Genomic DNA, 23,102 nt, shown 5'->3' with positions numbered 1-23,102 from the left:
CCGCTGCCATCGCAGGCAACGCCAAGGCCCATTTCAAGCGGGCGAAGGCCCACGCGGCCGTGTGGAACGAGCGGGAGGCGCGGGAGGACTTCGCACGCGCGGCCCACCTCGACCCCGCCCTGGCGGCCGCCGTGAAGAAGGAGCTGAAGCTGCTGGGCGAGAGGATGCGGAAGAAGCACGTGGAGGAGCGGAAGCGCTACCAGGGGCTCTTCCAGCCGGGGCCGAGGGCCGGGCGCGGGGCGATGCCGTGGGGGCAGCCGGCCGGGGAGCGGGGGGAGCCTGGCAGGGTGGCGCAGCCGAGTCCTGGGGCCGGGAGCCCCGGGCACGAAGGGGAAGCGCCGGGAGGAGAAGCGGAGCGAGGGGAGGCAGCGGTGAGGGACAGGATGGGGACGGGGGAAGTTGCTAATGGAGGTGATGGCGGGGCCAAGCTGGAGAGCTGCGGGGCAGGAATGGGGCCGGAGCAGGAGGCAGAGGAGGAGAGTGCAGCCACGGAGCTGGGAAAGGGAGACGGGGAGCAACGAGGGCTGGAGGCAGCCGGACTCGGAGGAGCGTCAGAGACAGCGGCCAGGCTCGGAGGGGTGCTAGAGGCGGCAGCCGGGCGCGGAGGGGCATCAGAGGCAGCTGGGCTTGGAGAGGTGCTGCAGGAGGAGGCCAGGCTCGGAGGAACACTGGAGGAGGAGGAGGCCGGGCTCAGAAGGGTGCCAGAGGCAGCTGAGCTTGGAGGGGCACCGGAGGAGGCAGCCGGGCTCAGAGAGGTGCCGGAGGAGGAGGCCAGGCTCGGAGGGGCGTCGGAGGCTGCTGAGCTTGGAGGGGTGCAGGAGGAGGCTGCCGGGCTCGTAGAGGCGCTGGAGGAGGAGGCCGGGCTCAGAGGAACAGTGGAGGAGGAGGAGGAGGAGGAGGCCAGGCTTGGAAGGGAGCCACAGGAGGCTGTCGGGCTCAGAGGGGCACCGGAGGCAGCTGGGCTTGGAGAGTTGCTGGAGGAGGAGGCCGGGTTCAGAGGGGTGCTGGAGGAGGCAGCCAGGCTCAGAGAGGCACTGCAGGAGGAGGCCAGGCTGGGAGGAACACGGGAAGAGAAGGCTGGGCTCAGAAGGGTGCCGGAGGCAGCTGAGCTCAGAGGGGAGGCAGCCGGCCTCAGAGAGGTGCCAGAAGAAGAGGCCAGGCTTGGAGGGGCATCGGAGGCTGCTGAGCTTGGAGGGGTGCAGGAGGAGGCAGCCGGGCTCAGAGAGGTGCCAGAAGAGGAGACTGGGCTCAGAGAGGCACTGGAGGAGGAGGCCAGGCTCGGAGGAACATTGGAGGAGGAGGCTGGGCTCAGAAGTGTGCCAGAGGAGGCAGCCAGGCTCAGAGGTGCCCTGGAGGAGGTAGCCAGGGTTGGAGGAACATTGGAGGAGGAGGAAGCTGGGCTTGGAGGGGCACCGAAGGAGGAGGCCAGGCTTGGAGAGGTGCTGGAGGCAACTGGCCTTGGAGGGGCACTGGAGGAGGCAGCCAGGCTCAGAGAGGCACAGGAGGAGGAGGCTGGGCTTGGAGGAACATGGGAGGAGGAGGAGGCTGGGCTTGGAAGGCTGTCAGAGGAGGCAGCTGGGCTCAGAGGGGCACAGGAGGAGGTGGCTGGGTTTGGGGGGGCACCAGAGGCAGCCAGGCTCGGAGGGGTGCCGGAGGAGGAGGCTGGGCTCGGAGGGGTGCCGGAGCAGGGATACCACAGGGCCAAGCAAGGTGCCACCGGGGCAGAGCCAGGCCAAGCCACAGGGCCGGGGTCTCCCCGCAAGGAGCCAGGGCAGGTGGATGGAGGCTGCAGCAAAGATCTCATGGAGCCGGAGCCGGGGGCAGAAAGCAGCGTGGGGCGTCACGCAGGAGCAGGCTGGGGCAGTGCTAGCAAAGGTGAAATATCCCCCAAGCAGGCGGCTGTCACCGCTGGGACGATGCTCCCAGCTGGGCCCCCCAGGCTGGACAAAGAGGCAGCTGGTGGGGCAGAAGAGCCCCCCTCCTGCCCCGAACCAGCCGGGGAAGGGGCCAGGGCACCCCCAGGGGATGGAGAAGCAGCCCTCCCCGGGCAGTGCAGGGGGATTAGGGCCAGCACACCGGGGCACAGCCTGCCCTAAGGGGGGGTGGCTGCTGGACTGGCTGCCCCGCGCCAAACCGCCAGCGCCTTGCAGCCGGGGCCCTGCTGAGCTTCACTGGCTGAGAAATAAAAGCTCTTTGGTGGCAGCGTGTGCTGGATTTGTTCCTGGACGTGACCAGCATCCCCGCTCGCAGCCCCCCACCGCCTGCCTGGCCCTGGAGACCGCAGCGTGGGCCCGGGGCAGCTGGCTCCACCGCTGAGCACGGCGGGTAAAGGAGAGGCTGGATTTGACCCCCATTTAAGGTCTCAGATCTTTGCCCCAGGCCTGAGTGCAAGCGAGCCTCCGTGCCACCGGTGCCGCAGCCTCCAGGCTGGCACGTGGCTCCTAGCCGACCTTGCTGGAAGAGGAAAAACAAAAGTGAAGCCGGGGGATGCCCGCGTCCTCCTGGGAGCAGTGAGCCAGCCACCCCGGTGCCAGGGGAAGCGCAGGAGCGAGGGCTCCACTCGGAGCTGCTGCTCTCCCCGCCACCGGCCCAGGGGCAAAAGAAAACGGCACAGAAAGAAGAGCCCAAGGCAGCAGGCCAGGTCTCGGTATAAATACAAATTTATTCTCTTTCCAGAGCAGAGATGGAGAGAAGCAGTAAGGACAGCAGCACCACAGTACATGGTTACCAGAGCGTTAGCCAGCCTCCTCCCCTCCCCACCCGCCCGCCGTGGCCCCTGAGCACAGTCGGAGCCCCCTGCACCCCGCCACCCTCGCCCGGGGCTGCTCCGGCCTCGACCAAGCACGTTACGGTGCTCCTGCCGCCCGCCTGTGCCCAGGCACGGTGCAGGCCGGCGAGGAGGGCGAGCCGCACTGCTGCAGCCACAGGGACCCCGGCGCTTGACCGCGGCACCGCGCTGCCGACCCGACGCATCCACGCGGAGCCCCGGCACCCGGCACGCTGCCGTGCTCCAAGCCTCCCCAGCCGCTCCCGTCGCACCCCGGCACCGCCAGCAACAACAGCCCCTTCCTGTCCCCACAGCCACCCCGGCCCGCTCTGGGGCACCCCACAGCACCTGCCTCGACAGCTTTCTCGACATAACGCAGCCCTAGACAGCAGCCTGGGGGAGCCTTCGGCCTCAGGAGCCGCTGCCACCACGCAACCCTGCAGAAGGGATGCGCCTGCCTCCAGCGAGCACCTCCAGCCCCTCGGCCCAGCTCGAGGCCGGGGACGGCGGCAGCCCAGCTCCCTCCTCCTGGCCCAACCACACCACGCTGGTCCTGCGTCGCAGCCCAACATCGCGGCAGCGCCGGTGCCGGTGCCGAGGCCGGGGGGAGCGGAGCACACAGAGCCCGGTACTGGCCCGCACGGGCTACGGCTGCAGCAATCGTGCCTGCTCCATGCAACCCCGAGTCCTGCAAAACTGGCTCTCTGTGCACAGCTCCCCAAAAAACAGGCGGGACTGACTGCCCGCGGCTGGCCTGGCCCTCGGCGAAGCTCCCCTCACTGCGTCCCTGCTCCGAGGCAGCCCGGGAGCAGGGACGGTGCTGGTCCTCGCGGCAGCACGTGTTGGGCTGGACTGAAACAGTCAAGTGCAACCGCCGCTTAACAAGGTATTAGAATTTAATGGAGTGAGTCCATGAGAATATTTAAGTACAGAATATATATATTATATAGAAATATATGCAAATTAAATGATAAGGCTCCGTTACAAAGCTCCTCTCGAGATAAGGCTACTAGCTGGGCTGAAGCTCTAGCATGGACTCCTCCCTACCCCGTAACCCTCGCAAACTCCCCCACCGGACGGTACGTGCCCAGGCGGCCGTGAAGCCCTGAGCAGAGGTGAGTTCGGTCCGTAAAGCTGGCAGCTGGATGCTGTAAAAGAGTTTAAAGACTGGGTGGCTGTTTGGTGGCTGCAGGAGCATCACGGTGCCCATGAACCTGGGTGGCACCGGGCAGAACCAGAGAGGAGCAGGATGCCAAGATCTGCATCCTCCAAGGGCTGCGGCCAAAGGCAGCAGCCCATGAGTGCTGAGACACACGCGTAGCTCTCACGGCTTCAACTCTTTCTTCTCAACCTTTCTGTGCAGTGTGGTGAGTCCAAGCCTGGATGCTATGGCTGAGCGACTGAGCCAGACCCCAGAGGAGCCCACAATCCCGCTCCCACGTGGCCTATGTTCCCCTGAGATCTTCTGGAGCTGGCAAGTATCGTGCGCAACCAGCCCAGGGCGCTCCCGAGGGAGTCCAGGCTAGGCCTGCCGCAAGGGGAGCGTGGCAGGTAAGAGGAAGGGGAGGAAAGCAGCCAGGTAGCTGGTTAGAGAAAGCTTCTGGCTCACAGAAGGTGTTAGATAAGGGAGGTCATACCTGAAAGAGAAATGGAGAGGTCAGGAGAATGACACCTGGAGCCGCCTGGTTAGAACAGGCACGTTAAGGGATGGCAGAAAGCGGGCGAGGAGGTATAGGCGGAGGAAGCTTTGCCACCGCGTTAGTGCTGGTACCAAGCAGCGTCTCCCTCCTGCGTGCGCACAGGCAGCCTGGGCAAGGGAGGGTGTCAAGCAGGGAGCTGCAGAGCTCTGCCCCGGGCTGACAAAAGGGCCAGGCAGAAAATGACAGTGGGGGCCACTGGTGCAACACCAAACCCCACGCAGGAAGCAGGGGGCTGTTCACAGGAGTGTCCCCTGGTCACACTTCTGCTGGGAAGAGCCATCCATGAGCAGCTAGGAGAGCTTGCGCCATTTCTTCAGTTTTGCCAGGTAACCGGTGCCTTCATCTTTCCTGCAGGAGGGGGGTCCGGGCAGGGACAAAACAGGGAGGTGGTTTGAGGTGATCCCTGCAAACTCAACGCCGTCAGGTCTGCCTGTCTTCGCGGGGAGGAGCCCGTGGGGATGCAGGGCCCCGAGCAGGGTGGGAGTCTGCCTTGCAACTCGCCCGGTAGCATCCAGTTGGTCAGCACCCTCAGCAGCTCTGATCTTCTTGCAGGTGGGAACCCCCCATCCTCTCCGCACCCAGGCTGCATGCCGGTCCCAGCGGCGTGGTGACAACGTAGCTCTGGGCTGCAGGTGCTGCAGGGGACCAGCCGTCGCAGGGAGGGTGGGATCGGGGCAGGGCTCCGTGGAGGTGGAAACCTCATCTGAGGGAGCAGTAAGAGGCCAGAGAGGGGGACTTCACTCGAGTACCTCGAGAGTTGGGGAAGGCGCTCCGCAGCTTCTCCATGATGTCCTCCAGGCACACGCTGACATCCTGTGTTTTGGCCTCCACCTCATCTGCAGCAGGAAGAGAGGGCAGAGCTGGGGCTATAGCAGGCTCTCCGGGCACGCAGAGCTGCCTGCTAGCTGGGGTCTCTGTGGGGTGCCCTGGAGCAGTCAGACTGAGGGAGCAGGGCTGAGAGCTCAGCTCCAACCCTCACCTGCAGCTTCAGTGTCAGGGGTGTTGTGCTCCTGCTCCTTCACCTGGCTGCCCTCGGACTGGTGGGGGGATGAAGCCAAGGAAGAAGCTGCCGAACCATTGCCATCTGATTCTGTTGGAGGCTGGAAAGAGAAGGGGTTTGTCACAGTCCTCTGTCCTTGTCCTGCACCTTCTGACCATCCCTTTCTGCCACTGCCAAAGCTGTGACATGGCAAAGCCCACCCCCAAGGATGTGCTCTGCCCCAAGCCTTGCTCCGTGGGTACCTGCAGCAGCAGCTCTCTCAGCCGGTGCAGCTGGGACTCCAGCTGCTTGTTGTGGTCCTCCAGAATTTGCATGCGGGTCTCCAGACGGCTCTTGTGCTGCCGAAGAATTCGCGCTTCCGCGAGGAGCTCATCGTTACGTGGGTCTTGTGCCGATTCAGGGGAGCCCGCAGCCAAGGTTGGAGACTCCACAGCCTCATCATGCTGCCATTTCAAACGTCTCAGCTCTCCCTGGAGAATCCTGCAAGACAACTCGGATCAATGCTACCATCCTCCTTTGCACAGGCTGCTGGAACCACCCGATGGCTGTGCACTGGGAATGGCCAGTGACTCCGAGACAAAACATCCCAGGGGGCTTTACCTTGACGCGTGGGAGGACCTGCACCTGCCTGGACTGTCCTGCACTGTAGGGTGACCTGCCTGCAGCTGTATCCCATTCGGGCAGTATAGGAAAGACATGCAAACTACTTGCTAAGGGATTAGGAACAAGGGCAAGGATAGCAGTAACCTCCTCCCGAGCTGAGCTGTGCTGCTCAGAGCCTCACTGCGCATAGTCCACAGCAGCACTGCCTCTGTTCACAAGGGAGGCCAAGAGGTGGAAATACCCTGGGTTCAGTTCAGCCAGCTTTTTAAGAGGGGAACACATTCTGGGAAGGGGGCAGAAACATTCTGGGGGACAGAGCCTTCTCCCTTCTTGGGGAGCACGCCCTCACTGAGCCTTGGGCTCTCACAAAGGCTTGTTAGGGTTCAGCCTAGATATCCTCCAAGCCAATCCCACTCAGCTCTTCCCATCTGCGCCTCTGGCCCTGGCAGCCATTCCACAGCTCCACTTGGAGCTCTGCCCTTTTGGCTAAGCCAGGCTTTCTCCAGCTGCTTCCCCTTAGACCAAGACCCCGCTTTGAGAGTTGCTCATGTCCCTACCTGTTTTCATCCTCTAAGTGGGCCAGGATTCGCTCCAGCTCCCCTTTGTCTTCCGTGTTGAGGCCACCCGGGGCCTGCTGGCTGCTCCCAGGCTCTCTGTCGGTGATGGGGCTGGAATGGCGCAGCAGGTACTGGTCCTCATCCCTGTTACGGCAGGCGGAGGAAGCATGTTAGTGAGGAACATCGCTCAGGGGCTTGCTAGCCCTCGGGGAAGGGCAGCCCAGAGGGAGGTGGTTTTGTATAGGAATTAATTCTGGCTGCTCCAGGTTTAGCGCTCAGAAGCAAATCAGCATCCCTGGGTAGCTGGGGGTGCCCAGGAGCCTCAGACCCAAAACGGCTGAGAGGGCAAGCATTGCTGTGACCTGGGCAGGTGGGGACAGAGTCACGGGAGTCCTGGCTAAGCAGGCACTGCAGAGCAGGGGAAGGAGGCAGGACTCACAGGCTATCGTCAGGGGACAGGCTGTCATTAAAGAAGGAACAGTTCTGGCTTTCCATCTCTGCAAGCCTGGAGGAAACAAAAACAGGTTAAGACATGTTCAGAGACACCCTAAATGTCTGCTCAATGCACCTCAGCCATGGCAGCCCCTGCAAGGGCCCTCTCTGGTAGAGGTCTTTCAGCTGGCCTGCACTAGCCTGTCCCTCTTTACAGATTCTTGCAGAGTTTTCCTTTTTAGAAAAAAAAAATACTGCTGGTCCAAGGCAACAGTCTGTGAAATAAAGGGGACAGGGTAAAAGTATATAACAGTCACTACCTATGTCCTGGCCTGCGATACAGACTGCTGGCCTGCCTCAGGTCCCTCCCCTGTCTGGGCCTGTGGTGAGGACGGAGGCATTACAAAGTTACAAAACAGCAGCAGTGGGGATCTTGCAAGTCACACTGGCAAGTGCACGGGAAGGTCTAATCCATCAAGGGACAATCCTACTGGCCCAGCCAGGAGTTCATACCGGGAAGAGCATGACAGTAAGTGGAGGCTGCTCTGTCACTAAGACAAAGAAAAATCAAGACCTGTTGTGAAAGCATCAGCCACGTCCCAGGCAGGAGCAAAGTGGTGTGTGCAGGTGGAAGCAGACAGGTTTGCCCAGCTCTGCGGCTGGGGCGCTGCCCTCTTCCCAGTGAGGGTGCAGCCCCGAGCTGCCGGAGCCAGCCTGTGTCTGCTGCGCAGCGCGTGGGGAAGCACGGCAGGGGCTGCATGCAGCGGGGAGGTCATCGTGCACCCGCCCCGAAGCCTCCCTGTCCCCCTTGGAGCCTGGCGTGACAGCAGTGCCTAGCAGTGATACCTGCTCGCAAAGTGCTCAATCCGGGAGTGGGTGTCGGCGTGTGGTAGCATCGGGGATGAGGCTGGTCTGGAAGAGACGCACACTGGTCAGCAAGGCTTTGCAGTCCTCACTTAAAGCTAGGGGTTGGAGAGGCTGCCCTGGTCCCACCTGGGCCAAGAAGAGCCAGGGACAGGCTGGAGAGGGAGACCGAAACTTCTGCTCCTCCAAGATGAAGATGTTTTATCCGCCCCCAGGGCAAGCTACCCTCTCTAGCCCTCCCCATGGGAGCCCTGTCTTGCAGCTGAGATGCTGCTTCCTCCTATGGAGCCCGCGCCAGGCAGGGCTGAATCGCATGGCACAGGGCCCAGCCAACACTCACGTCTCAGAGAAGTCGGCCTCAAGCACAGACTGGACGGGCAGGTACCCTCTCTGTGGGTGCTTGCTGAAGTACTGCTTGGATCGAAACTTGTTCTTCAGTGTTGTGGCAAAGTCCCTCATGTTCTCACTGGATGTGGTCTGCAGAGAGACAGACACACCGAGGCCATGGTTAACAAAAAGCAAGGCATCATGAGCCAGCAACCACAGAAAAGAAAACCCTTGAGCTGGTTGCAAGCTCAACAGAGTTCCCCCAAGCAGACACAACCAAGAGGCAAGGTGAGCACATGGCTGCTCGGTCAGCCCTGCAAGGGGCCTGGCGTGAGCCAAGTTGAGAGCTTGGGGGATCTGGGCATCATGCTCACCACAAGCTCAAAAGCAATTTCTGGTATGCAAAGAGGGACAAAAAATACAAGGGAGCCACTTTTGTGGCTGCACCAGCCTAAGCACTGCAAGGCTGGATGCGTCCAACAGGGGACCTGCCCAGAGCCAAGACCACCCTGGGCCAGCCCGGCTCCTTACTGTGGTGTAGTACTCCATGATGGGGTAGTGCAGCTTGTTGCCCTTGCTGGCTCGCCCTGTGAGGAAGCAGGTTTGGCAGATATCCACGTTGAACTGCTTCAGGCTCCGATACCTGGAAAGAGGGAGAGGCCATTGGGAGGCAATGAGAGTCAGCAAAGACATCATTTCAGAGCCCAAGGAGATCTCAGCACACAATGCAGGGGACAGAGGTGGCTTATGGGTGCTATCATACTCCACTGAACCCACAGAGCTGATTGCTGAAGTCTCCAGAAGAGCATTAGGCTCCTTCCCCTCTCCCAGTACCACCAGAAGAGCTGGTCTGACCTGCCCGAAACACTGCTGCTGCAGGGATCTAGGCTCCCCCAAGAGCATGGTGCAAACCCCGTTCCCTTCCAGGCCGGGGCAAGGAGCCCTTACAGACAGCAACCAGGTCTCTGGGACAGCCTGCACCCAGTCAGGGGGCCATGACCAGCCACGCTATTCTGAGAGGATCAGCTCATGCTCTGGAGCCTCATTCCAGCTCAAAACCCAGGCGAGCATCTCTGCAGACCCAGAGGCAGACCCTAAAGTGACAGCATGGCAGCAAAATGCTCGGTAGCTGTGTCTGTGCCCACCCCAGGTCCTGCAGCTCCCCACGGCCTCCGTAGGGAGAAGAGAACCATACCCATCCCAGCTGCCATAAGACACCATGCATTCCCCTTGGGAATATGGGGCTATGGCCCCATATTAGATCCCCTACCTGAAGCCCTTGATGGGGCACTGCCGGCAGACAGAGCACTTGGTCTGGTGCTTCACCTGCTCCGCCATGGTCACCCGGTGCAGCACAGCCAGCCACACCATGGACTGCGGCTCCAGGTTGGCCCACTCCAGGAACTGGGATGCCTCGATGGCAGGCTTCCCGTTGCTCTGGGGAGGGGAGAGCGAGAGGGTGCTGCTCAGAGCCAGGGCCCAGCTCCAACGGGCTGCGAACTCCTCACCACCTCTGAGAGCCTCTCCCTCAGCACGAGGGGATGGCACGGGCCACGGGCATGGTACTCACGAAGCGGAAGCAGCTGCGGATGCTGGGCTCCACGTTGCTGCCCCCAAACGCCGCCACCTCCCCCAGCTGGCGTGGCACCTGGATGGCCTCATGGAGCAGGACGCCGAGGTGCCGCTGGTCACACAGTCCCCCAGGGTTTGCCACTTGGCTGAAGAGATCTGCCAGCCAGATGGACATGGAGACATCCACATTAGAGACCCACCCGATGCCCTGACAGACAGGGCAGGACGTGGGCATGGGAGAGGGCTGCACAGGTCAGACCAGGGGCCCAGCTGCCTGTCTCCAACAGGGAGCTTAGTCAAATGCTTAGGGCTGTGGGAAAGAAACTGAGCTAGGATTAAATGACCTTTACCAGTATCCTTCTAGCTCTCAACAATCAGAAGTTTAGAGCGTACCTGAGACAGAGTTACATTTACCTCACTTCTTTAATAGCCTTGTGAATCAATCTGAGCCCTTTATTACACCCCTCAGCACTTTGGCCTCCACAGTATCCTGCAGCAGTGGATTCCATGGTTAAACATGGTGAGGAAAGGCGCTTCCTTTAATTTGTCTGAAACATGCTGCCCAGCTACGTGCCCCCACGTTTTTTCTTATGAGAAGCACTGAATAACTGTTGTCTATTTGCCTTCTCTGCAATGTTCCTTATAGTGCCATGCAAGCAAGATCACTGCAGCACCAGTCAGTGTGCAAAAACACCTTCTAAATCAGGCGGCGTAGGCTTGGGAAGGAGGAGGGGGGGCAATGCAAGCAGATTAGTCACTGCATGAAAGCTGCTTCTCTGCTCTTTCTGGGCAAAGAAGGTTTAAGCCAAAAAACCTCTCACTCCTGCTTTTCCCAGGTTACTTCAAGGAGCCCACACTGGGCCTAGGGGAAGGAGACGAGGGGACTCACACTGAAACTTCTCCTTGACCTCCGTCCCGCACAGACATGCAATGCCAGTCTTGAAGGAGAGGGCCCTCATCTTCCCACTGCGGCCACTGCAAGGCGAGACATTGCATGGGTTTGCAAGTTGTTTTTGGTGCTGGGAGATCAGCAAGGCAAGCCTGCACCAGCCAGCCCTGTCCCTAGCAACCAGGGCCTCTTTGCAACACCATCAGCTGGCAGTGCAGCACGGAGGTTTCCCTCCAAGCAGGGCAGCCCCACAGATCAGCTCCAGGGAGATGGGAAGTGCAGAGGGACCGGTACCTGTCAAAGACGTTCAGCAGCCAGTTAAGACTCATGTCCACGCAGAGAGGCACGTTGACCAGGATGCCCCGCTCCTCCTCCAGCCTCTCATAGAGAGCAGTCAGGCAGTGGATGACTTCCACCACATCCATCGCCCGGTCGCTGGGTTGCAGGTCATGCTCATTGAAGATTTCCAGGGCTGTGGCCAGGGTCACCATGTCCACTGAGCAGAAAGAAGAGAGGGATCAGAGACAGAGAGGAAAAACAGCAGAGGTGAGAACTGAGAAGAGGGAGATGCAGCCCTGACCTGATCTGGGGCAATCCCAGTCCTGCTGCAATATGGAAGCATATGTACAGGATGCTGGGAGGAGAGGCACTGCTCCCAGAATTGGTCCCCCACTTGTAAACTCCACCTGAAAATACCCATGTCACCACCTGGATTTGACTTGAAGCCACCTTTCTGTGTGACTGTCCTTTCCTGTCACCATGGCCAAAATCAGCCACAGAAATACTATCCACGAAAGGCTCCTCTTTCCAGCACATCTTGGGCTGTGCAGAGCCACAGATGCATGGACCCAGCCTCTGCACACGCTGAGTCCCCGTGGAGTCACTGTGGGAAGCAGGGACCCCAAATTCACGCACTAGTGAATATCATTCCCACTCACCCTCACACCCATGCTACCCATGACTGCATATGGCTCTGCAGTGTCCCCCACCATCTCTTTTCCATGTGGCAGACTCACACCTCCCATCAGAGGGAAGCTGCCTTGGCAGCCTCCTTGCCCTTCTCGAGTACTTCTTAAATGCAGAGCACTTATTCAAGTTCTTCCACATTGTTTCTGTGCTGGGGAAGAGGGGCCAGAAGAGTACATGAGACCCAAGACATGGGCAACCAGAGATCTGCAAGTGGCCTAGAAAAGGGCTCTGTTTTGCTCTGTCTCTTTTCTAGTTGTGCCTAAGGTTGTTTCTCTGACCACTGCTAGGCAGTAAGCTGACCAGCACTACGGCAGAGAACTTTGCAAAGTGGCCATGGCTAACACGTTTCCTCCCATGTGCACAATATCAGCACTGAATTTCCCCAGGTGTGCGACAGCCTGGTCACAAAACTCCTCTGCAGCCAGGGCCCAACTTTGCTGAGTACTGAACCTCTCCTCTCACCTCACTCATCACCTTCTTCCTGGTGAAGAAAGAAGGTTGTTGTGAGAACACCACAGTCGAGCAGCAATGGTCCTCCTGGGACCCCACTGCCAACTGGTGGCTTCTCCTCCCCATTGAGTCAGAAAGGAACTCTCCCTCTCATCCTGTGGTTAAGGATGATAAAGTCTTAGGTGAAAGGCCTTGTTAAAAGCTCTATGGCAGTCAAGCGCCCTGTATCTATCAGATCCCCATCTGTCTGCTCACTGACTCCCCCAGAGAGTGCTCATCAAATTCTGTGGAATAGCTTCCCTTCCGAGAGCCATGCATCATGTCGAACTCTTAACGCATCCTATTCACATGCCTATTAATCTTACTTTTTTAATTAAAAGTTTTACCAACAGTGCAGAAGCTAGATTTATTGATTCCCTTCCTCCTCTTTAAGTAACAGAGTCCTATCTACCCCCTACCAGTCCTCTGCAAGCAAAGCTGGTTTCTGCTCTTGGTTACATTCAGTGCTCCCTTAGGCTCCCTCAGAGCTCCTGGGTGAGCCCTGTCTGATCCCACAGATTTGTTACTCTGTGTTTCACCATTTTCTTCTCAAATCCCTTCTGTTAACACCTGCCCTTGAGGCAGTTCCACCCCAAGCTCTGCAAAGGAAAGCTCTGACACAGAAACCTCGCCAGTGAATTTGCTTAGCTTTTCAGCTACAGTCTCATCTTCCTTGGGCTTCTCACCTTGGCTACCTGTTCTCTGGCAGGCTCCTGCCTTTGATGTGCTAGTAAAAGACTGTATTAGTTTAATGCCTCTATCAAGGGAGACCCAGTATGAGGGAAATGCCTCCCACACTCACATCGCAGGGCTTTCTGCAGCCGTCGCAGTTTCATGGCTGTCCGATATGCCGAGAACTTGATGTTGTTCAAATCCGCTGCCAAAACACAGGAAAAGAAAAATGAAACCACAGCTCAGTATCTTTATCTTCAGGACAGGAAACAGCACTTGCTGCTCCCAGACACCGGCCCCTACCAGCACAAGCACAGGCCTGAGTGTGTGTGGGAGGAAGAGGGGCAGAGTCTGGCAGGGTGTCACCCCATTGCACTGGGAGGCTGAGCGTGAAGAGCCCCTGCACTGCAGAGGGGAGCAGATGGGCTCAGGGGACCTTGTACAGCACCTCACACGGAGGAAAGGCAGATGCTACTCAAGCAATTTTGTGGCAGCTTCCTTACCCAGCGTTTGGTATAACTCTGTCATCTTCGGGTGGTCCCAGCATGTTGTCTGGGCCTGGTGGCTGGAGAGAAAATAGAAAGGAATCAAGAATCAGGCTGGGGATTAAGCAGCTGCCATGGGAACAGACAAAGGACCTGGGCAGCCGGTCCCCCGTTGTGTGCGCTGCACTTCCCCAGCAAGCGTACTCCCCAGCCACAGCAGAGCAGAGGGTGCCCACAGGGCTCTGTCCCCTGCTTGCAGCCAGCCCTCCCTGCCTTGGGGAACCACGGTGCCCCCCTCTCATCTGGGGCACCTCAGCAGGCAGGGAAAGCCTGGCCCTGCCGGGTTAGGAGCGACACACTTCGCACTTCCTTGGAGATCAGCACTCAAACCAGTCTGCTGATCCTCCACCCTCCAAATCAGTCCACAACTCCTGCTTCTGCCGGGCTAGAGAAAAGTCACAGGCAGCGGAGGAGCTGCCTTTGGGCGACCACTCACTTGATGTAGTATGGCACTTTGTTGGGGGAAATGGCTCGCTCCCAAGGGACTTGAACAGAGGCTGCAAGGAGAGAGATACAGATGTTAGATGAACACCAGATGCTCCTTCATGTTGATGCTGTCAACTCAAATTCTGCATATCAGCTGAAGGGTCACAGGCAGATGAGGACTCATCTCATAAGGTTGCAGACAAGCAGTACAGTTATCTTCCTTATCTAGAGGACGGAAGCCCTTTTATGACTCTCAGTTATTTCTGCTTGTCGCAGGCAGCTTATCAATTCCACCATTCGTAAACTCTAGCCTTCCTTTCAGATGGAAGCACTTGATTTCAAAGAAACCAGGGCCAAACAACCCCACTGACCTCCAGAAACCCTGTGGGGACCGGCATTTCTGAGGATGGACCCCAGTCTCTGGAGCAAGAATCTGCTGCATGTCCTTTGCAGGTCTGAGAGCCTCCAGCCAGCAGCGGCTTGGCTCCGTAGGAAGCCAAGGAACCCCTGCCTTGCCTCGCCAGGGGAATGAAAGCCTCCTGAACATGCACGTTCTTGACCCCTGAATGACTAACATGGATATGGGGAACTGCCTTTTCTTGCCATCTGTCATCTTACCCACACAGTCTCTGAGACTGGCACAGTCCCAGGATCACCTGGGAGCTGCTGCAATTGTCTCAGCTCTGCACTCCAGTCCCTGCACCATAGGCGAGGCCCACAGGGCACAAGACGTACCACTGGCCAGGGCCCTTTTCTAGCCATATTTATGGCTTTGGGGGCTGCTGGGCTACAGCCAAACACAGCTACAGCAATAAGACTCTGCGCCTTGCTGTCTTGTGCCACAGCCTGTGCTAAGCTGTCCTGCAGAGCCACCCACCAGCAGGGAAGCTGGGACAACCTGCTCACGTACAGGAGAGGAAGTGCTGGGAGCCTGGTCCAAAGTCCCGGTGGGCATCTTGGAGCTGCTTCAGGCGTTCATTTATGGAGGCCTGGAAAAGGTGACACAGGAATTTAATGGGAACCTGTCAGTCATTTCAGATCTACATTTAGGAGGGAATGTAGATTCATTCAGACATGCCCTAGTCACCCAGGTCCTCTTCCTTCCTTGCCTCCCTTGGTATTTGCATACCCCAGACAACTCAGCCCTCCACACCTCATTCCACAGGCTGGGGCAGCACAGCTCACCTGCATCCATATTTTCACAGAGATCAACAAAACCACATCTGGAAACCAGCCACCAGCAGACCCTAATTCTCCTCCAATAGCTTCCTTTGTTCCTCCCATCACCTTTTCCTGCCCCAGACCTCCGCAGATTTACCATCCATGCTCACCTGATGCTTCCCTCAGATGATGCCAGCTGTACCCTCCCTGCCATGCCAAGCCTTACTTCAGTATCCCTGAAGCTCCTCGGTAGTAGCCCTTCCCCAGTGTCCCCCCGTCTGTGGGGTATTTGTGCTGCTTGGTCTTGGCCCTGCCCACCTGCAGCTGTTTCCACCGCGTGTTGATCTGCTCCAGGGTGCGGGAGTTTTCCATGGACAGGTGGACATCTGAGATGGCGAGCTGGTGCGCAAGGTCATTGACCACTTTCACCCCATCCTTCATGGGAGAGAGCTCCTCTTTGAACAGCTGGAGCCCCCACGCCCGGGGGAACAGGCACAGGGCAGGAGAGAAAGGAAAAGAAACAGGCAAGCAATCAGTACGCTGGGGTCTGATCCCTCTGCTAAAAAATTGGGTGGGTTAGTGGTGGGCATGCTGCAAGACACTGCTGCCTAATCCTCCTGCAGGCCAAGCTAGCTTAGCAGGAAAAAACAGGTAATAGCAGCAGCCAGGATGGAGATGACTCAAAGCTCCTGAGAAGCAGAACGTGGACAAGAATATCCCGCCTACACTGAGCCATTGTAGGTGTATAAAGGCTCTGCCACAACAATGTACTCAGAACAACCAATTCCTCAGGACACTGCAAGTCAAATCCACCCTCGCAAGCTGGGGAGCTGACCAGGGCATGACCTGGCCCTTGGGACCCCAAGGAGCGAGGCTGTGTCAGACTGAGCAGTCAGGAGGAAAAGCATTGCACTGCTGGAAAGCGGCATCCCGTCACCTGTGGGGCCAAGGCCGGAGCATTCTCAGAGTCAGAGGTACCTTGGTTGACTGGATGTGTTCCAGTAGGGAGTCAATGAAGAGGTCCCCAATGGGTTCCCAGGTTTCACGCACACTTTCAGCCTGGTCCAGCGTTGAGCTGAGCTCCTCCATGGCCCCTTTAATCTCCAGCAGCTGTTCCAGCGTCCGTTCAATGTGACGGTGCTGGTCCACACACCGGGCTGTGAGCTTCTCCCATAGCTCACTGGCCACATTCGCCTGCTTCCACACAAAGCGGCTGATGTTCTGGATCCGGTGCCGGGGAGAGACATCTGTGAAGGCAAAGCAGCAGGGGAATGGAGAGCAAAAGTGACAGCCCAGCCCAAAGGGGAGCAGGTAAGAGATACGGAGGGGTGGCAGGGAAAAGAGAGAGAAAGAATCTAGGGAAAACTGGAAAGAGGGAGCAAAACCAAGCAATAACTGTATCTGTCTCTGCACCAGCTTCTCTAGGAGTCCAGCCTGCTCACAGATCTCTGTCTTCACAGGCAGAAGCTCTGCTCCCCTTTGCAAACGTACTCCAGATCTGCACTGATCCAGCCTTCCAAAGGATCAGAAACAGCCCATTGCGTTACAGCAAGAGGCAGAGCCCTGAAATCCTTCCCCCAAACTGAAAGGGAGCTGGGCCTTGTGGGTCAGGGCTAGGCCCACTAATGAAGTCCACACCAGGATGCCCCAGGGAGAGAGAAGACCCCCGAGTGAGGGTTGTTCAGAGAAATCCCCAAGATCCAAAGTCTGCCCTCTGTCAGGCTCCTTGGCCGACAGGAGAGTGAGGCAGTGCTTAGCTGAAGGACCCTGATCTTGTCGATCCTGAACAAACACCCGCCTAAGGGAGATAGGAAGGGCTCGGCCAGCATGCCAGGCACGCTGTGGCCTCCTAGGAGGAAAGGCCAACTGGCATCTTGTTCATTCATGCTGCCACTTTGTTCCACACCAGCCACCTGGGCTCCCTCCTCCCCAGCCCAGCCCAGGAGGAGAGCAGAGGCCGAGAGCTGAGCTCTGCTATGGAAGGAGAAGGAAGGGGGAGCTCCACAGACCTTTGCTTTCTGAAGCTGGTTCTTCTAATTCCTCAAATGGATGCTGGGAAAGGAAAGCTTGTGCTGACTCCAGGACAGAGTAGATGTATGGCCCCCGAGACTTCACTTCTTCCATGAAAGCCTGGAGAGGGAAGCAGAGCATAGAAATGAGACAACAGGCTGAGCCAGAGAATTATGTCCCTGCCACCTTTAGCCAAGGGCTACAGAGATTTACTCACTCCAGTGCCCAAATCAGCTACCAGCATGGACTTGTAAGCAGCATCTTAAGGAAACGCTGCCAGAGAAAAAGTACCCAAGCCTCACTGGAAATGCAGAGGGAATTTAACAGAGAAATATTTTTGCAGTTCAGGGAAGGAATGACCTCTTGCAAGAAGGGCAGTGTGTGCAAAGGCCTGGGCCTTGCTGGAGGGGGCAGCTGAGCAGCAAGCCCAGGACAGGGACATGCTGAGTGAGAGCTGCACAACAGGAACTGCTTTATCGATGCTGCTTTCACAGGCACTGCTTGAGACATTCCTTCCTCTCAGTGAGAGCAGGGTCACGCAAACAGTTGTTCCAGCAACCGGTACAGCTGTTGGAGGGACAGAGGAGGGAACAACAGGATGAACCAAAGCAGAGCTCCCACCAGGGCAGCCTTTGGAGGCAGGCTGGTTTGGGATGTCCCCTCCTCCCCTCCCCCCGCAGCCCCTCGCTGGTGCTGCCTGCTTGATCAACTGCTCACGCGCTGCGGAAGTGGTTAGCTTTGATGAGGAAGAGGGACAGCAACAATAATCAACCCTTCAGTTTTGTTTTCAAGGCAAAAACAACCAAAACCCAACAACCACTGACAGTGAAAAGGAAATGCGCTGGTCAGGGGGGCAGGAAGTTGTGATCTGTCCAGTTTTGCCCCAATTTCAGATACGTGTGAGAATCAATCATGTCCTCGTTGCAAGGTCATCTTTAGACTAACCAAAGAAACAACCCTCCTAGGCCCCAGGATCTCCTAAGTGGAGGCCAGGGAGAAGCAGTTCTCTCCATCGCAGAGCTGGGACACAGGGAGCAGTCCAGGAAAGAAGTGATGGTGACAGGGGTCCACTACCAGCTGCAGTACCTGCGGGCAACTTGAGGCTCTAATGCGGATTTATTGCCTGAAGCCAGGTGGGCTCTGGCTGTTGCACGCCGTGGGGAAGCACTGTCTGGATATTTCCTACAGGGCTGCGGCTTTGTCCTTCCATAGGAAGCAGAGATGGAGGCAGGCGAGGACTGGTGTACTAATCACAGGCTGCACCAACAGCTGTGGGCATGGGCAGCGACATGGCTGGGAAAGGACAGCAGGGGATGATGCCCAAAGGCTCAGGGGAACATACCGCGTGCGTCTCTTTTTCCTGCTGCACCAGGAGGACATCTCCCCGGAGCGGTAGCTGTGCCGAGAGCTCCTCATCCTTCTGCCCAAGCCAATCTATGATCTCCTGAAGAGGCACCTGCAGCTTCCCACTGTGGTCGGAAAAGGCCTCCAGCCGAGCCCTGGAGAGAGTGGGGACAGCACGAAGGTGGTCGGAGACACAGCCCCGGAGGAGGTGCCTGGGGAGGGAAGACCTTGCACCACAACTGTGTCGGTGCTCTGCCCAGGGTGACCACAGGACCCCACCGGGGTCAATTAACGTGCCCCAGTGAAGGTCTCTGCCATGCTGGCTGTGGAGCTGCAACCTCTGAAGGCCTGAGGAAGGCCTGTTTTCCCCCGCCCAGTTGGAGAGGGCTCCCAGCAAAGGGACAAGCGCAGAGGAGGTGGTGGGAAGGCCACAGGGGTAAAACGAGACTAGGTGCAGAGACAGTGGTAGTGAAGGGTGGAGAGAGTGGCAGAGAGAGAGCAGGAGTGAAGGAGCGGGGGGGAGAGAAGGAAGGAATCAGTGGAAATTGGAAAGGATATTCTTCAGGTGTAGAGAGAAAATCGGAGACTCCGATTTCTGCACATTGCAGGCCAAGAGGGGAAACTAAGCCAAGGTCACTGTGCACTTGGGTGGAGTGAACAGACTCAAAAACACTCCTGACAAATATATGCGGCAGGCAAGACCAAGCCAGCCCAGGGGCTTGCTCCAGGCAGGGACTCTTACCGAAGGCTGTGGGATTTCTTTTTGATCTCATTCCAACAAAGATTCATCTCCAGGGGGGCCTGGGGCCCGGCAGCACTGCTAGGAGCCTGGGGGGTCAGGCACGAAGGTCCTGCGCCATCCTGAGAGGCTCTAACCTAGGCAGAAACAGACCCAGCTGACACACTGCATCCAGGGAGCACTGCCTGGTGATTCCAGTGCCTCAAATCATCCCCTCTGCCTTGATGGTGCCTTACTTTTCCAACTCTCAAGGGGACCGTCCTTCTCCCAGAGGGCTCTCTTAGCTGTTCCAGCGAAACACATGGCCATGTCCAGAGAGGATTTCGTGCCAGGAAAGAGCGAAAGTGGCATTTCCTGGGAGAAGAGGCTTCCTGCACATCTGTTCTGCAGGATCTCTGCACTCCCCAGTCATTCTGCCGTGAACTGGCTGAATTTTATCACTGCTATTTATTAGCTCAGAGCTGGTTGTTGTGTGTCACGGTCACTGCAAGGCTAACGGCAATTTGTCTCCGTGCCACGCAAGAGGCTCTAGTGCTTTGGGAAGGGGCAGCACAGCAGGCCCCGCTGTTCCTAGTGACCAAGGGGACCCGCCAACCTCCTTTATGCCACTGGCAGTACTCTGAGCTGCCACCAGCTTCTCTACAGAGGAGCGAGGATATTCCCTGCCTGCACGGCAAGTCTCCGAGATGCTGCTTCTCCTCCGCACCTCTCCAACGGGAACAGTGGCGTGAAGGATGCTCTGAGAAGCCTTGGAGCCGCTGGCAGCAAAACCTAACGCAGTCATGCAAAGGAAGCGTGCTTTGCACTGTGGACAACTTCAGCTGGGGCCCCGGGGCACCGCGCAGCCGACAGTCAAGGCAGGCATCCTCCGGAGAGGCACCGCGCCGCTCACAGCCGGGGAAACGGGGTGCTGGGCACTGAGCAACAAACCAGCAGGGGAAGGAATCCTGCCCGAAGCGCTGAGCGCTGTACCGCGCTCCTCCTTGCGAGGAGGGTGAAGGCATCGCTGCGCTCGCTGGCAACACCAACGCACGCTAGCGGGACTGGAAGCATCTCACACAGCACTTGGTGAACGAGAGGGGACTTCCCCTCCGAAAAAATCATGTGTTGCCCAAAACACACAAATGCATTGTGTTTTCACAAGCGAGGCGTTGCTGTGCTCTGTTGGGGAAACGGCAGCGTTTCACTCCAATTCTGCTTTGATATTAGAGCTCATTTGTGATAATTAGCCCCAGGTGATTAATCAACCATAATTAACTGCATTAGCACTTCAAGCAGTGCATCCAATAGGCACCCCTTTGCCAGAGAAGGGCAGCCTCATCTACAGGAAAACAGCAACTCTTCCAAAGGGAATACACAGGTCCTCATCGCTCAACCTGTCTGAGGGCTCCCGGAGGTGTCCAGGGGACAGATCCAGGGCAGCCAGGTCCCTGCTCCTGCCAGAGACCCCTTGGTACTGTGACATGGCCAAGCCAGAGCGTGGAAACAACAGCTTCTGCTCTTAGAGCCAAGGAGAACAGGCAGGAACAAACTGTCAAAAGAGGAGTTTGGCCACATAGCTAGAATAATACCCCTCCACGCTGGTTCTCAGGGAGGAATCAAATGCTCACTAGGTCTGGTGTTAATTTTCTTTCATCTAAAAACATCTAATGCCAGGCTGTTCTCTGCCTCCCCATCCTGACGCTCCAGAATCATCACAAAAACAGAGAAAATCATCACCCACAGAGTTCACAGGAATCTCAGGACCATGAATAATAAATCACTCAAGCTGAAACTGCGGCTTGCACATAGAAGATCAATACCCTGCATGTGCACATCCTCACGGCACCAAAGTGGGTTAGCCCCACAGCACCGCCCAGGAATACCCCAGAGCTCCCCTCCGTCCCAGCGGATGCCAAAGGAGAGGACCAGCTCTATCCAGACACAACCGCAGCTGCAGCACAGTTCAATGGAAAACACGGTCCTCAGCCTAGCTTAAGATGATGTTAAAAGTCCACAAAGCCTGCGACTCACTGACCACGACCTGTATATGAGACAGTGACAGTGGCCAAGCACTGGCCAGATGTTGAACATCTGCTGCCCTAGAACAAAACCCCCTGCAAGTTAGTAGAGCAAAAAACAGTGCTTTCCCTATGAGTATCCCTTAAGCATCCCTTCCCAAGAGCTGCACCAGTGACAGCCTGTATCCACACTCCCCCTCCACCTCCAACAAACAGTTTTATTTTCAAGCACGTAACACTCACGCACACGTGGGCTCCAGAGAGCCCCTCTACCTGCGCTGAGCCACAGATCCGCAGCAGGGCCGCTCAGCTCCGCCGGAGGAGCGGGCATCGCCTCCCACCCCTCCGGGTGCCGGCAGGCAGCACCCGGCAGGGAGGACGGCGAGGGCTGTGTGCAGGGAAGAGTGGGGCCGGCGGGCAGGGCCGGTGGTGACTGCCCCGAGCACTGACCCCCCAGGAATCTGGAGGGGGGCGGCAGCGCTGCATCGCCAGCCTCAATCCCAGCTTTGTCCGGAGGCATTCCAGCGGCCTCCGACCTGCCTTAACCCCGGGGATGCCGTGGCAGCTGCCCGCGCAGGGGACAGGGATCTGCCTGCCACAGGACACCTTGGCGTGGAAAAGCCCCTCGCGAGGAGTTGGCCGCAGGCAAAGGAATGACTCCAGGCACCAGGGAACCTCCAGCTCTGGAAGGGCACAGCAAAGGCGATGCTGGTGTGGGAGGGGGTGACCAGGAGAGCAGCAGAGTCCCCTCGGCCCACCAGTGCGGGAGTGCACAGATGGCAGCTGGGTGTTTGCCAGGGAAGGGATTTCCCCAGAGAACGGTCCCTGCAGGCTTTGGCTACCAGGAAGGTGAACAGTCAGGTCCTCAAAACCTAATCCCCAAGAAGCCAAAGGTGTCCTGCTTGTGCCCCACGCGCCCAGCACTGGGTGCCCTAGCCCCCTCCTAGGTGCCAGCACGGACACTCCTGGCCACGGCTCCTGCCTGCCTGGGCTGGGTGCAAAGAGTTTGTTTTTGCCAGAAGGCTCTAGGCTGGCTCCTTGCATCCCCCACAGCGTTCTCCGGAGTCCTGCCGCCCAGCATTGTTTCCATGCTCTCCTCCACCTACAGGGAAGGAATGAAAAGCTCCCTGTATCTCTCCCTCTCTTCCCTCCTTCCCTGCCTGTGCATCTGACTGCTGGTGTCTCTCCCCAGGAGCAGCCCAGCCAGCCTCCTCTCCCCGCCACCTCGTCCTCTGCCCGTCTTGACATCTCTGCCCCGAAAGATGCAGGACTCGTTTGCAGATCAGAGGAGGGGGCTTCGGCAAGGCCAGGGCACAGTTAAGGGTGGGTTGTCCACAGCCTGCTGGGAGCTTTCAGGACAGCTGAGCACAGCAGAAGAGGGCTGCTTCCTAGCAGGTGACACCTGCCCCTATGACAAGGAGGGCATGGCAGACCCTTCAGGCAAGGCAGGCTGTCACTTCTGCCAGAGCCAGCAGCCTGCTAGTGCATGGCACTGGACATGCTGCTACTTGCACAGCAGAAAGCCGAACTCAGGCAGGGAGAGGTGGAAACTTTTGGTGGACATGACCTGAGCTGAGTGTTTGCACACACCCTGCATGCCAGCCGGCAGCATGAGCACAGTGGGTGCCGTGGGGTGTCCTGCTCCAGCTCCCTTCCCGTCCCGGCAAGCCATGCAAGGCCCTGACCCCCCTTGGGGATGCTTGGACTGCTCAGGCAGCTCAGGAGGGAGCTTGCTCATCTTGTTCTATCCCTCTTGCTCCTTGCTTAGTCTGCCGGGCTGTTCATTAACCCACTCAGATGCATTACCCGGCAGCAGTCATCCAACACCCACCCTGGGCTGATGAGCCCTGATGCAGCTAGAAGAATTCTGCCCAGCTGCAAGCCTACCATTCACCCAGGACTCCCAGAAACCACAGACCATCATCCCTGTGCCCTGCTCAGGTAAGCCTTGCCTGCTGGCTCAGAAACACCTGGCAGAAGGAGCAGGGAGAACCACAGCATGAGCACTGATGCTCCATTCCTCCAGGAAACTAGAC

The 23,102-nt window shown here is 58.0% G+C and overlaps 1 protein-coding gene across 4 annotated transcripts in view; it reads right to left on the bottom strand.

Moving 5' to 3' along the window:
* Positions 1-3,645: 3,645 nt before the first annotated feature.
* The window catches only part of DRP2 (dystrophin related protein 2), a 29,047-nt gene continuing 9,590 nt past the window's right edge, over positions 3,646-23,102 (bottom strand). The window contains exons 3-24 of one of the 4 annotated variants that reach the window (XM_026111106.2): positions 19,070-19,198; positions 18,326-18,482; positions 16,983-17,103; positions 15,952-16,220; positions 15,292-15,438; positions 14,723-14,801; positions 13,823-13,883; positions 13,345-13,406; positions 12,972-13,046; positions 11,006-11,207; positions 10,712-10,797; positions 9,821-9,978; positions 9,521-9,687; positions 8,782-8,893; positions 8,264-8,400; positions 7,906-7,971; positions 7,067-7,132; positions 6,628-6,771; positions 5,710-5,947; positions 5,447-5,567; positions 5,217-5,303; positions 3,646-5,102 (exon numbers count right to left, since the gene is read on the bottom strand). In XM_026111106.2, the coding sequence (XP_025966891.2) occupies positions 4,996-5,102; positions 5,217-5,303; positions 5,447-5,567; positions 5,710-5,947; positions 6,628-6,771; positions 7,067-7,132; positions 7,906-7,971; positions 8,264-8,400; positions 8,782-8,893; positions 9,521-9,687; positions 9,821-9,978; positions 10,712-10,797; positions 11,006-11,207; positions 12,972-13,046; positions 13,345-13,406; positions 13,823-13,883; positions 14,723-14,801; positions 15,292-15,438; positions 15,952-16,220; positions 16,983-17,103; positions 18,326-18,482; positions 19,070-19,198 (2,791 nt within the window). In that variant the 3' untranslated portion in view covers positions 3,646-4,995. Of the gene's footprint in view, positions 5,304-5,446; positions 5,568-5,709; positions 5,948-6,627; positions 6,772-7,066; positions 7,133-7,905; positions 7,972-8,263; positions 8,401-8,781; positions 8,894-9,520; positions 9,688-9,820; positions 9,979-10,711; positions 10,798-11,005; positions 11,208-12,971; positions 13,047-13,344; positions 13,407-13,822; positions 13,884-14,722; positions 14,802-15,291; positions 15,439-15,951; positions 16,221-16,982; positions 17,104-18,325; positions 18,483-19,069; positions 19,204-23,102 lie in introns of all 4 variants that reach the window. The other 3 variants (XM_026111107.2, XM_026111108.2, XM_064518427.1) reach the window with 3 other exon arrangements.

Source organism: Dromaius novaehollandiae, chromosome 11, assembly GCF_036370855.1.
Source record: "Dromaius novaehollandiae isolate bDroNov1 chromosome 11, bDroNov1.hap1, whole genome shotgun sequence".
Classification (NCBI taxonomy): domain Eukaryota; kingdom Metazoa; phylum Chordata; class Aves; order Casuariiformes; family Dromaiidae; genus Dromaius; species Dromaius novaehollandiae.
This window is presented reverse-complemented; position numbering and strand designations above follow the sequence as displayed.